At 33.0% G+C, this 12,006-nt stretch overlaps 1 protein-coding gene across 1 annotated transcript in view; it reads right to left on the minus strand.

The window, feature by feature from the left end:
* LOC129231346 (arylsulfatase B-like) overlaps positions 1-12,006 on the minus strand; it is a 65,598-nt gene that overhangs the window by 35,574 nt on the left and 18,018 nt on the right. The window contains exon 5 of the mRNA XM_054865639.1: positions 4,787-4,897. Within this exon, the coding sequence (XP_054721614.1) occupies positions 4,787-4,897 (111 nt within the window). The remainder of the gene's footprint in view (positions 1-4,786; positions 4,898-12,006) is intronic.

Here is a 12,006-nt window from a genome sequence, read left to right on the forward strand (position 1 = left end):
CCTACGGCTGAGGACAATTGATGATTTAACTGATTTTTTCCCCCAGGATGTCCTGAAGCAACCTTAAAAATTCATATATCCGACCTCTTAAGGTTAAGGTTTAAAGGAGTGAGACAGGGCGGAATGGTTTACCCAAGATATCCTGCATCCAACCGTACCAGTATTCACTTGGCAGACGTTTACAGTCTGAAGAAGATATGGTTGAGACACACATACACACACAGGGCCTGATTATTGAGTAGGCCAACTAGGCCGTGGCCTAGGGCCCCCACTTTTTAGGGGCCCCTAAATAGCTTTCTTTTTAAACCAATAGCTAAAACCTTTCGACAATGGCTAAAATTGCAAGGGTTGACTACACAGGAAACCCAAAAAAGTATATGGCCCTAGGGCCTCCTGATATCTTAATCGGGTCCTGTACACACACACACACAGGCAGACACGCACATATTTTAATAGTTCCTATCTCGTTGATATGAATAGTTCATTCGTGATAAGCTATCAGGTACGAAGATCACGTCTATCTAGGTAGTTTTTTTTTTTTTTTTTTTTTTTTGCTACAGAGGCATGGATACACTGAAAATTTGTTTCGTAATTTCTTACGTCCTCCCAAAAGCTAAAATATTAGTTTGCAGCTGCATTTTATTTTTGCACTCACAAAATATTTTTCTTGGTTACAGATACAATTAACATTTTTTTATCCGCACTGATAATAATACTGTTCATCATAAAATCTGAGATAGTTTATGCGCGATCAGTTACATCACGGGACGCGGGAGCGTCCCGGCCGCCACGAGAACCAAACGTCAGCAGCCAAAAAAGCAAATCCACCGCCAAGAAAGACGAAAGAAAAAAGCGACTAAGGAACAGTTTACACGACAGAAGAAGTTGGGTTTTTTGGGGTTTTTCACGCCTCTGTATCTCAGCCCCATGAAGACCCTCGGATTTGATTTTTGGTATACTCTATCTCTAGTGGCCCCTGACGACATAAACCAAAATACAATCTCCAGGACAATCAGGGGGAGGAGGAATTCAAGTTAGAAAATCGCTGTTCAAAATAGTTTTCGCTTTCTTTGACAGGGCTACAGCCCAGACGAAAAGACGAATCAAGCTGAAATTTCGCACACACATTCCTTGTGCCCTACTGATGTGCCTTTTGTGCCATTTGACCCCAGTCCCCCTCCCCCCTCGCTTTTAACCCCCAAATTGTACCTTCCCGGAGTTCTGTAACAGTCCCCAGGGGGGGCTATGCTAATGATTTTTGGTATACATATTCTTGGGGGGGCCATTGAATACATATACGAAAATTCAACCCCCAGAGACATCATGGGCTGGAGTAATTAAAGTTTGAAAATCACTAATTTCCCTTAAATTCTTATATACTTACTCTCAGCTCCCTAGGTTTGTTAATCTGTGACTGCAATTGCACACACAAGGTTAGAACAGATCTAACAGTTGTTCTAAGTTGTCTTAGGAAATGAAATTCAATCAAGACTAAAACAGATCTGACAGTTGCAACTAGTGATGTGCCGGATCGTCAAAAAAGTAGATCCGCGGATACGGATCCGGATCCGGATCATTAGTGTCAAGATCCGCGGATACGGATACGGATACGGATCTTAACTTTTTTTTTTTAAACCCAATTCAACTATCCAAGTGTTTAATTTGTTACGGAAGGTATTTCCGTGAGAATAATAACACTGCTTCTTCAAAAAATGTCATCTGCGGCGAAAATATAATCAAGACTATGATTTACTCTCTAAAGAAATCTCCGTTAAAATTGAGGGGGAGTTGGAAGGAACGGGTCAATGCTGCATTAATGATTAAATAGAATGTGATAAATTATTTCTAGCTTGCTCGGTAGATGTAGGATACAGGAGCAAGAGTGCAAAGCTGCTACTGGACAGGCTAGAAATATTTTTCGCATTTTATTTTAGCATAAATGCAGCGCTGACCCATTCCACCCAATTTACTCCGACCGACAGAATAACAGAGCCGGGAACACCTTTACGAACAGTAAATAGAGAAATTAGTCTCACTTTTTTTTTGAAGAATGCCGAGAAAAACCAAAATGAAGAATAACAGAAACCCTAAATTAGTAACAGAAACTAATATTAAACTAAAAATTAAAAAAAAAAAACATGCCGACCTGATATTGAGATGGATTTCGCTGGTCAGAACACACATTGTTAACATATATGAACTGACAGCGGATAGAAATTTTAAATCATTAAGCTTTTCTCCTTATCTGACTACGAAATAGCTATCGGTCACGAGTATAAAGGCTTTGAATTGTATTTAAAACTTCCTTAATACGATATAGCTTTTACTGTATATAACTTGGAAGTTTCAAACAAATATCAAACTCAGAAAATTTATTCCTTTAAATTTATGGCCAATATTTTTAACGTACGGGTAAGTTTTTACTACCATAATTCTGAAATACGTTAAGTCAGTTTTTATTAATATTTCCGGTAATTCAAGTTCTGCAAAACCGAGACCAAGCTAAGAATACTTTCGATCAAGTCACCTTTTGAACGAAAAAAGAACTATCAAAATCGGTTCATCTGTTTAGGAGCTACGATGCCACAAATATACACACAGATACACTTTTAAAACTTATTACCCATTTCTTTTTGGAACGGGGGGTACAAATTGGCTTCTGAAATGATACCTTATAATTTAAATAGGGAATAAAACCTAATTTAAACGGAATTTAAGAGTCTTTTATACAAATATTTAAGAATTTTTAGAATAAAAAAGATCCGTCAAAAAAGTAGCGGATACGGAAAGGGATACATATCTTTATTTTCCCTCGGATATCCGCGGATACGGATACGGATATCCGGAACATCACTAGTTCCAACTAAACTTGAAATCGCGGATGTCTCAAATTTGCCACAGCTACTGCGCATGCGCTCGGACTTAGCTCATTGGGCTTTTATGTTTTAAGATTCCATGTTGTTTGTTAGCTCATTTTGTTAGCTCATTGGACTTTCTGTTTTAAGATTCCATAATGCTCTCTCCCCCCCCCCCCCCAAGTTTTGCCGATGCGAAATCTCCTTTCCCCTGTTTTTCAGTTTTGATATATTTAAGGGGGGGGGGGATTTTAAATGTCGGTGCGAAACTGGGGTTACACCATTAGAATATTTTGCGTGACATATTATGTGAAACTATACGTATATGAATATGATACATCTTACATTATAATTAAAAGCGAAAAATAGCTAAATAGCTCCTTTTTATTGGTTTGCTTATTTTCTAAATTAATGCATTTTTCACAATCATAACACATTATGAATTGAAAATATATGAAATACGTGTGTGGATATCCGTGTTTTGCAGTAATTTGTTAACAGACAAAATTTTTGCAATTAATTTAATTAAAGACTTTTAAGGAGCAAAGTCCGCGTGTATCATGCGCAGTCGCTGTGGCAAATTTGGGATATCCGCCACTTGACGTCGAGTACAGCTGTAGAGCTCTTCTGACACTTTCAAATTTAACGTATTTAATGGCTTAGATTTTTTTTTTTTTTTTGCTTGGTAATAACATGCGTTATTTCGTCTTTTTAATGAACTTTTAAACAAAACTAGGCATTTAACAAGACAGAGACCTCCATCAAAAGAAAGGTAAATCTCCAAACAATTAAAATTATCCCATAAAACGTAAAAAACTTAAAACGTAAATACGATTTAAGAAAAAAGTCATAAAATAAAAAGTGAAAAGCTAGATTAAAATAGCCCGCAAGCTGTAAAACATTTAAAAAAAACCTTCATGAAAATGTTGAATAATCCGTCAAATAAAGTAACTAATAGAATTTATTGCGAAGTTGTAAAATACTCGAAAACAATATAATTTAAAATATAGTACTGTATTATCCAAGAAGTTTTCTATGCAACAGAGAGGATACAAGGATTGCAATAAAATTCAAACAGTCCAATTCTCACAAAACGAACATGGAATCTAAATGGTCAGAAAATAACTTGACGTAAAATTAGGCTTGCCATTATTGTTCCTTAAAAAGACAAAACAGGGTTGTTTCAATTGATCATTTTCTGACTTGAAATTCTCAATTCTAAAAATACAGACAAAGTAATATCAATGCAAAAAGATGTGATATCTCATCAAAAACAACCCTGTTGTAAAAATTTCCCCGCCAAGAAAACCTTTAACTTTTCCGTACAAAAAAGAAAGCCTTCATCCTAAACCCCAAAACCCTCAGCCTTAAAAAGTTATGATATCTCGTTGGCCCGCCAAGTATCTGCCAAACTAGCATCCTCCCTGTTCTCCTCTTTCATCACATCTACTTCCGTTAGAACCTCCTCCCACCTTCAACTCTTCAGAAATATGGATAGATCCTTTAAATTGTTTATCCTGTTTGGCGGGAAGCGTTTTGCTCACAACGCAACCACTTCACTTTGAAAAGCTTTTCGCCAAACAGGATAAACAATTTAAAGGATCTATCCAGATTTCTGAAGAGTTGAAGGTGGGAAGAGGTTCTAACGGACGTAGATGTGATGAAAGAGAACAGGAAGGATGATAAGCAGATACTTGGCGGGCCAACGAGATATCATAACTTTTTTGGGGTTTTGGGGTTTAGGATGAAGGCCTTCTTTTTTGTGCGGAAAAGTTAAAGGTTTTCTTGGCGGGGAAATTTTTGCAACAGGGTTGTTTTTGATGAGATAAGTTTAACTTTTAAATGCATGCAAAAAAATTGTTGCCCTTTTAACAAAAGTCATGTGCGCCAATATATATTTCGTAACTCATGTGCAAATAAACGTGAGTCACCTCTTGTGCAATATGTGTAAAATAGTCTTCAAACCCGGACCAATAACCAAAGAAAGAATCGAAACCTCTATTCACAGGAAGGTATTCATTTTTGAAGAAACCTAAATGCCACTGAAAAGTAAGAAATAGATAAATTAGTTTTGTTAGTATTCGGTAGATACTCACAGAAATTATGTACAAAATGTTTAATATCATTTTCTCAGGTTCATACAACTTGCAAAAGCAATGTACTTACTAAAAAAATTAATATCGCATGTCGTTATTTCATTAATTCACTAGCCCCCCCCCCTGTAAGGTAAAATGATTCATCCGAGACATATTTACAGCTGATTTGTAAACATTCAAATTATTTAAAAGTAATCCTTATCTGCAGTGCAATTTAATATTGAATATTATCTATCAGTTTCTAGCGAATCTATGCGTTGAACATTTGAGTAGAAAACCAGGTATGTCATGTATTTGAGACAAATAAACTTTTTAATTTTTGAGCAATTTTATTTATTTGCAGTTAGTGTTACAACAGTGTGGCGCAACAGTATTTACTACTATTAGTAAACTTAGTTCTTGAAAACTACATTTTATTTTAAGCTTCAGGTCTACTGCACTTCAGTCCCCGAAACACCCGACTGAAACTGTGATGGTGTTTGGAACATTCCATCATGCTCTAGACCACAACACAGCAGCTTCTTACTTGGAAAGAGATTTCTTGTCTTCAGCTGAACTGCATGCTATGTTGTAAAACATAGTTTATACCGGGAAATAAACTTTTTTTAAAAGAAATTCCTTAAGTTTTTCAAACAATTTAAAAATGGGAAGGACTTTGATTTTTCACTTTAACTTTTTTTCTTACAATATCAAACTAAATGGTTTGGGACATTGAAATTGCAACTTACGTAACTTTTTTTCGTTAAAGTTTATCAAACACAAAAGTCAGCAAACATTATAGCTATACAGATTTAAGCAGTAATTTGCGAAATATCGATGATGAGCGACATTTACTTCAGCTACCAATTTGTTGGAACTCTGCTTCAATGAGATGTCATCTGCCTCCAGCTCAGTTATTTACCATGCCAGACTGATGAGTTCATAACGAAGACGAAACTGTGTTGTTCGAATGTGATAACCGGGCAGTCGGCGTACATTGCATATTGTGACTACTTTTTCAGCTAAATAAATTTGAATACATAATAATTTTTTATTTCTTTGTACTTAATTATTTACTTAAATTCGTAAATTTAATTTTTTTATAACTATACTAATATAAATCATACCATTCATAATGATATCTAATAATATGAGCTAGTATTGCTTTTCAAACGTCAGCTGAAAATTGAATTTTGTTTTAACATCAAAAAAAAAAAAAAGCTTTTTTAATTAAGAATACGTTCAGCTTTTATTCAAGAGTAGCAGCCCGTCCCGACCTTGTTCGGGTTTTAAAAAAAAATGTCTATCTTAAATAGATACGATGCAGGTACTATTTAATTTAAAATTTAATGGTAGACAACTTTTTTTGTTTCGCTTTTATGAGGTTTTGAAACAAATGGATTTTTTCATTGCTTGATAAGAGAAACCAGCATATAATTACCATTGAACAATACATTCTTCCCGTATGTACTGTTGTACTACGTATAGTTGACATAGATATTATTAAATGAAAAATTATCATACAAGCCTTTTGCTACAATATGATTAAAGTGAAAAAACCAGCGTAAACAAAGCGCAAATTTTGTAGAAAAAAATTTTTTGAAGAAGTATTTTCTTCAAAATTTGTGCTTTGTTTATTTTGGTTTTTTCACTTTAATCATATAGATATATTATTGCAAGAACTATTCCCGACCTGAAATGAACATTCCTAGCACTGGAAAGAAAGGCAAGTAAAATACACCTTACTGTCAACCAAAGACTAAATATATGAAGTGCTCTAGGGTAACAGACGCTGCTACCCACCTGCACATTGGTACCTATATAAATTTGAAAAAGTTGATAGTTTTATCTATCTGGGCTCTGAAGTCAATAACAATATTACTTCTGAAATTCAAAGGAGAATTGGTGCTGTCATTAGATGCTTCTACGGATTGAAAAAGTAATTAAAATTTAATTTACGCAAAAGGATAACTAAACTTATAATCTATAAACCCCTTATCAGATCTATACTCACATACTCCTCAGAAACCTGGACATTGACCCAAAACAATAAATTAGTTATACGAGGGTTCCCGTCCCGTCCCATCGTTTTAGACGGAAACTGTGCTGAAATAAACCGGTTTGTTAGAAAAAGGACTACCTGTAACGAAAACAATGAAGCGTTTGGGTGACAAAACATTGTTGTCTTTTTTGAAAAGTTGAAAAAAACTGAAGAACCCAAAACCGATGGAAACAGTTCCGGAGTTCTTGTATGAGAACTCAGAGCCCAGCTAAAAATAATCTTCAGAAAATCTGCAGAAATAAAAATTTTTTGAAGTATTTTTCAAGATTTCTGCAGATTTTTAGAAGACAAGCAAAATCTGCATTTTTTCTTCAAAATAATCTGCAGAAAATCCACACAAAAAAGTTTTCTTTTTAGTTTTCTCTTAATATTCTGCAGATGTTTTGAAGGTAAAAAAAATCTGCAAATTTTCTTCAATTAGATCTACAGAAAATCTATACACAAAATTCTCTTACAGTTTTCTCTAAATAGTTCGCACGTTTGTAGATATTTTATGGTCATCAAAAAAAAAGCTGTATTTCAATTTAAATTATTTTTCAAATTTTTATTACAGCATAAAAGTTTTTCACACTTTAAATTTTTTTTATATTTTTTTCAGTTTTTAGAAAATTAAACACATTTCTTTGTTTTTCTAATTAAAATCAGTAATAAATAACTTAAACTTTTCCCCCAAGAACTTTGATTTATATTTTGATAACTTAAATTGAAATTTAAAAGCATTTTAACACGTTTGAAACATTTACCAAATAAAAAATGTCTGTTTATTGTATTATACAAACAATATGACATGAAAATCAATTTTAATATAAGTGCATGATTCAAATCAAATAAAAGTGAAATTACAATACATCATTTATTTATTTATTTTATTTTATTTATTTATTTATTTATTTTTTGAAAACAAAACGATATTGAATAACGCAAGTTATTACATGGTTTGAAAGGGCTTTCAAAAATGTCAATTTCAAGAAGGATACGGATTAGAACAGAGTCAAATTTGTCTCACTTGGAGAAAAATCAGGAAATTGAAAATAAATAAGAACAAATATGACTTGAAATAATGTTCTCGAACGGCGCGCCGTTCGAGTACAAACGCACCGAACGCCAAGCCTCTTACCGTCCACGGAGGCCTCGGTGCGTCCCGCAATATTCGGGTGCCACAAGGCTACGAGAGTAGATAGCCCCTCGACCAGGTGACTCGTATTGTTTTTTTGCTCCGTCACGGAAACAAATAATTAGGGAAATTTCAAGTTTCATCTTTGGAAACCCATGAAAAAATCTTGGATTCATGCCTCGGTTCACAAAAAGGTAAGACACTTTAAAATTCAACAATTATTATTTGATTAAATTAACTTTTATTTAATAAGTGTATTAGTATATTAGGGTTAGTTTGAAACGTTATGCCTAATCGGAGGTTTTTAATTTTTGAAATTTTTATTTTTTCATCGATTGACTTAAAATTTTGATCGAACATTTACGTTGTCAATATCTATTAATAAAAAAAATTGTGTTACGATGTCTCAGTAATAACCAGCCTAATTAACTTAATGACTTTCCACCACATGGTCGATTTGGAGGAAATTTTCGAAATTTTTAATTTTTACAAATAGTTCTATTTATTATTTCGTCTTGAAACTTAATACTAATTTTACAATCATAGCGATGTATTTTTGTGACAAATTTGGTTTACTTATTTCAATTTGCATAAGCTCCAATTTAATAAAATTTAAATTTTCTTTTTGGAGGAGTAGTTCAAGTTTTAATTATATGTTTATTAAACAAACATGAAACACCACTCTGTAGTGAATTTACTCATTTTTATTAAAGAAATGTCAAAACTTAAAATTAAAAAGTTTTCGGATTTTTATTGCATTAATTCCATTTGTTATTAATTGTTATCTACTATTTTTAATTTGCTGGGTACATTTTTTGCAGTTTATCTACAGATTTTCTGCAGAATATTTAAGTATATTTGAAACATGCTTTCTTCACAAAATCTGCAGAAAATTTGAGCATATTTGGAACACGCTTTCTGCAAAAAATCTACAGATAAAATCTGCAGATTTTCTTTAGAAAGCATGTTCCAAATATGCTTAAATGTTCTGCAGATTTTTTTAAAAGATTTTCTGCAGATTTTTTTTAGCTGGGAGACTGCGACGTCTTCATTTGCCTCTGATTTTTCTACAATTGAAAAGAATCGGTGAGTATTGATCAATGTCCAAATTATATTCGTAAAATATTTAATTTTAAAAAAGATTTTTGCTGATTTCTTTACTGTTATATTAACTGAACCTTTAATAGTACTTTTCTGCATAACAAGATGGATGTGTCGAGTATCATGCAAATTTATAGTCAAAGATGGATTTGTGTTCTGTGTCGAATATTATGTTAATATTCAATTTTGATCAATAATTAAATTCATCATATTCATAAAACATTCAATTGTTTTTAGATTTTCGTAGTATTTATTTATTGTGTTGGTTGGTGTGAATACCGGTTAAAATACAACTTAACTAGGTCATTTTAATGTATTAAATTATTATTAATTAAGTTTAATTAATCCTAATATAAGCATTTAATTTATAATAGTTAGAATTAGTTAAGTTTTCAACCAACTAATGGCCGATTTCGTGCTTTTTGTTGACACCTAGAGACACCAAAGTTCAAGAAAATTGTCTTACGTAAGACCACATTCTTGAGCATGACTCCCCCCACCCCCAAAATGAAATCCTGTATCCACCCCTGTGTGGGTCCTTGCATATTTCCTGTTCCAATTTAAGTGATTACAACTCCCAATGAAAAGTTCTTGTGGACATTATATATGAGAAGATTATATTTTGCTCAGTGGAAATTATATGTTCATCTCTTGATCAGTTTATTTTAAACCTTATAAAAACGATACAAGAAATTTTGCTTACTATTGAATTTCAAATTTAAAGTACCTGCATAATATTTTCTAAAGATTGATCGCTTTTTAACCCAAACAAGGTCGGGACTGGCCGCTAGTTGATGATAAGTTGAGTAAAATGTCACTAAAAGTATCGATATTAAGATAATTTAGTTCACAAACTCAACAAAAATGCATTGGGAAATGTTTATTATAATTTTTCTGCAATGTGGCTTTTATACAAATATTAATTTTGTCCCACTGCAGTTCTGGAACCAAATGACTCCCCTTACATAATAGCCTTAATTATAACTTCAAGGAAATATTGAAATTATACATATTTTTCTCGCTTGATTTTCAGCGGAAGCCAAATAAGCAAGCTTGTACAATATTGTCAAAGAACAACAGATGACAAAAATGCATGAAAAATGAAAAACTTGCAGTTACTGCTCTTTATATGCCCACGACAGTATAACAGCGTGTATGCAGTGCACATAACTTCCAACGTTTAGGTGCGGAACTTCTTTTAAAGTCATCTGCAGCAATAAATTTTTAATAATCAGTTTACAAATGTTCCTTACTTGCAACCACATGGTATGAGAAAGTTCTGATTTTTTTTCAGTTTCGCAATAAAGTACCATTAAAGTTACACATACGCCACTACTGGAAAATGTTCAACTACGCAATTAATAATTTCAACTGAATCTCTCATTTTGACTATTCAGAATAGGCGCACTGGAACCTAGTTTTTTTTTTTCTGAAACAAGGTGGAATTTATGAAGTAATTTAGTAAACTATTTACTTCAGATCATAAATTTTGCTGGTAGCTTTAATGTTTCTTTTGAATTAAGCAATAGGATGCAAGGAAAAAGAAATAATAATTTTTAAATTTCGAAACACCTGAACTTTCAATAGTTAACTTTCAGTATCAGTAGATTCCCATTCAAATTTCAGCTTCCTTGGCTAATAAGTTTGGGTTAGCCTCAATAGGTCCAAAAGGAATTTTTTTTATAAGTTCCTACTGTCTACTCTGTCTATTCAGAATAGGCGCACTTGAGCTACATATGATTGTTAAGACAGGTGTACAACGAAAGCTGTTTTAGTTAGTTATTTAATTCAGGTCATAAATTATGCTGGTAGTTTTAATGTTTATTTTGCGTTTAGCAATAGGATGCAATGAAAAATAAATAATTTTGAATTTTACAAATTATTGAATTTCGAAACATCTGGGCTCTCAAATAGTTAACTTCCAGTATCAATAGATTCCCATTCAAATTTCGGCTTCCTTGGTTAATAATTTTGGGTTGGCCTCAATGGGGCAAAAACAGTCCAAACGGCCGAAAAATCATAGTAACTAAAATTATTACTTACAAAATTCAAAATGTATGACTTTGAAAACATTTGGCGGTGCAAAGATTAACTATAATTAATATTACTCACTCCTAAAATTTTCAATTCAATGAAGTCATTTCTTTCGAGATCCCAACAACCCTTAACAATTGACCAAATATGGACATTTTCCATTTTTTTCAACGTAATATTAGAACACTAACAATTTTAATCGAACGTATGTATGTATAAAAAACAGAATCTAGAAATAGTAATTGATACATAAAATTTTGTGCATTATGTGTAAGATTACACTCTCAGAGAGTAACTGGGTATGAATTAATGTTTACTTTTACTTCCGCGTGTTTTCTTTTTCCTACATTGTAAAAAAAAATCCGAAACGTTACTGAGTATTTCCGTGTAACGTTTCGGGATTTCAATGGTTTTATCCACTTCCTGGAAATATCAAGTATGATTGTCAAAACGTTTCCTGAATTGCTGCTAGTTGCACGAATGCAAATTTCTGTCTGTTTAAAAATGGTCCCAGTTTAAAGAATAACTGAGAGTATTTATAAGATATATCGACACCAAGTCGACAATAGTTCGTCCAGACTGTTCAAACTCCCAGCGAGAGCGATTACGTCTCTAGACTACGTAGCTTTACAAAAATAGCAAGCAAGTGATGCTTTATACTTGCAGTTCTGGCTTAGCTTTGGCCATGGTTGCAATATTGCTTTTGGAACTGCCGTCTTGATAAATCAGGAAGGTGCCAAGCTGTTGTACTATCCCAACTAAGAT

Source organism: Uloborus diversus, chromosome 10 (genome assembly GCF_026930045.1).
Source record: "Uloborus diversus isolate 005 chromosome 10, Udiv.v.3.1, whole genome shotgun sequence".
NCBI classification, from domain to species: domain Eukaryota; kingdom Metazoa; phylum Arthropoda; class Arachnida; order Araneae; family Uloboridae; genus Uloborus; species Uloborus diversus.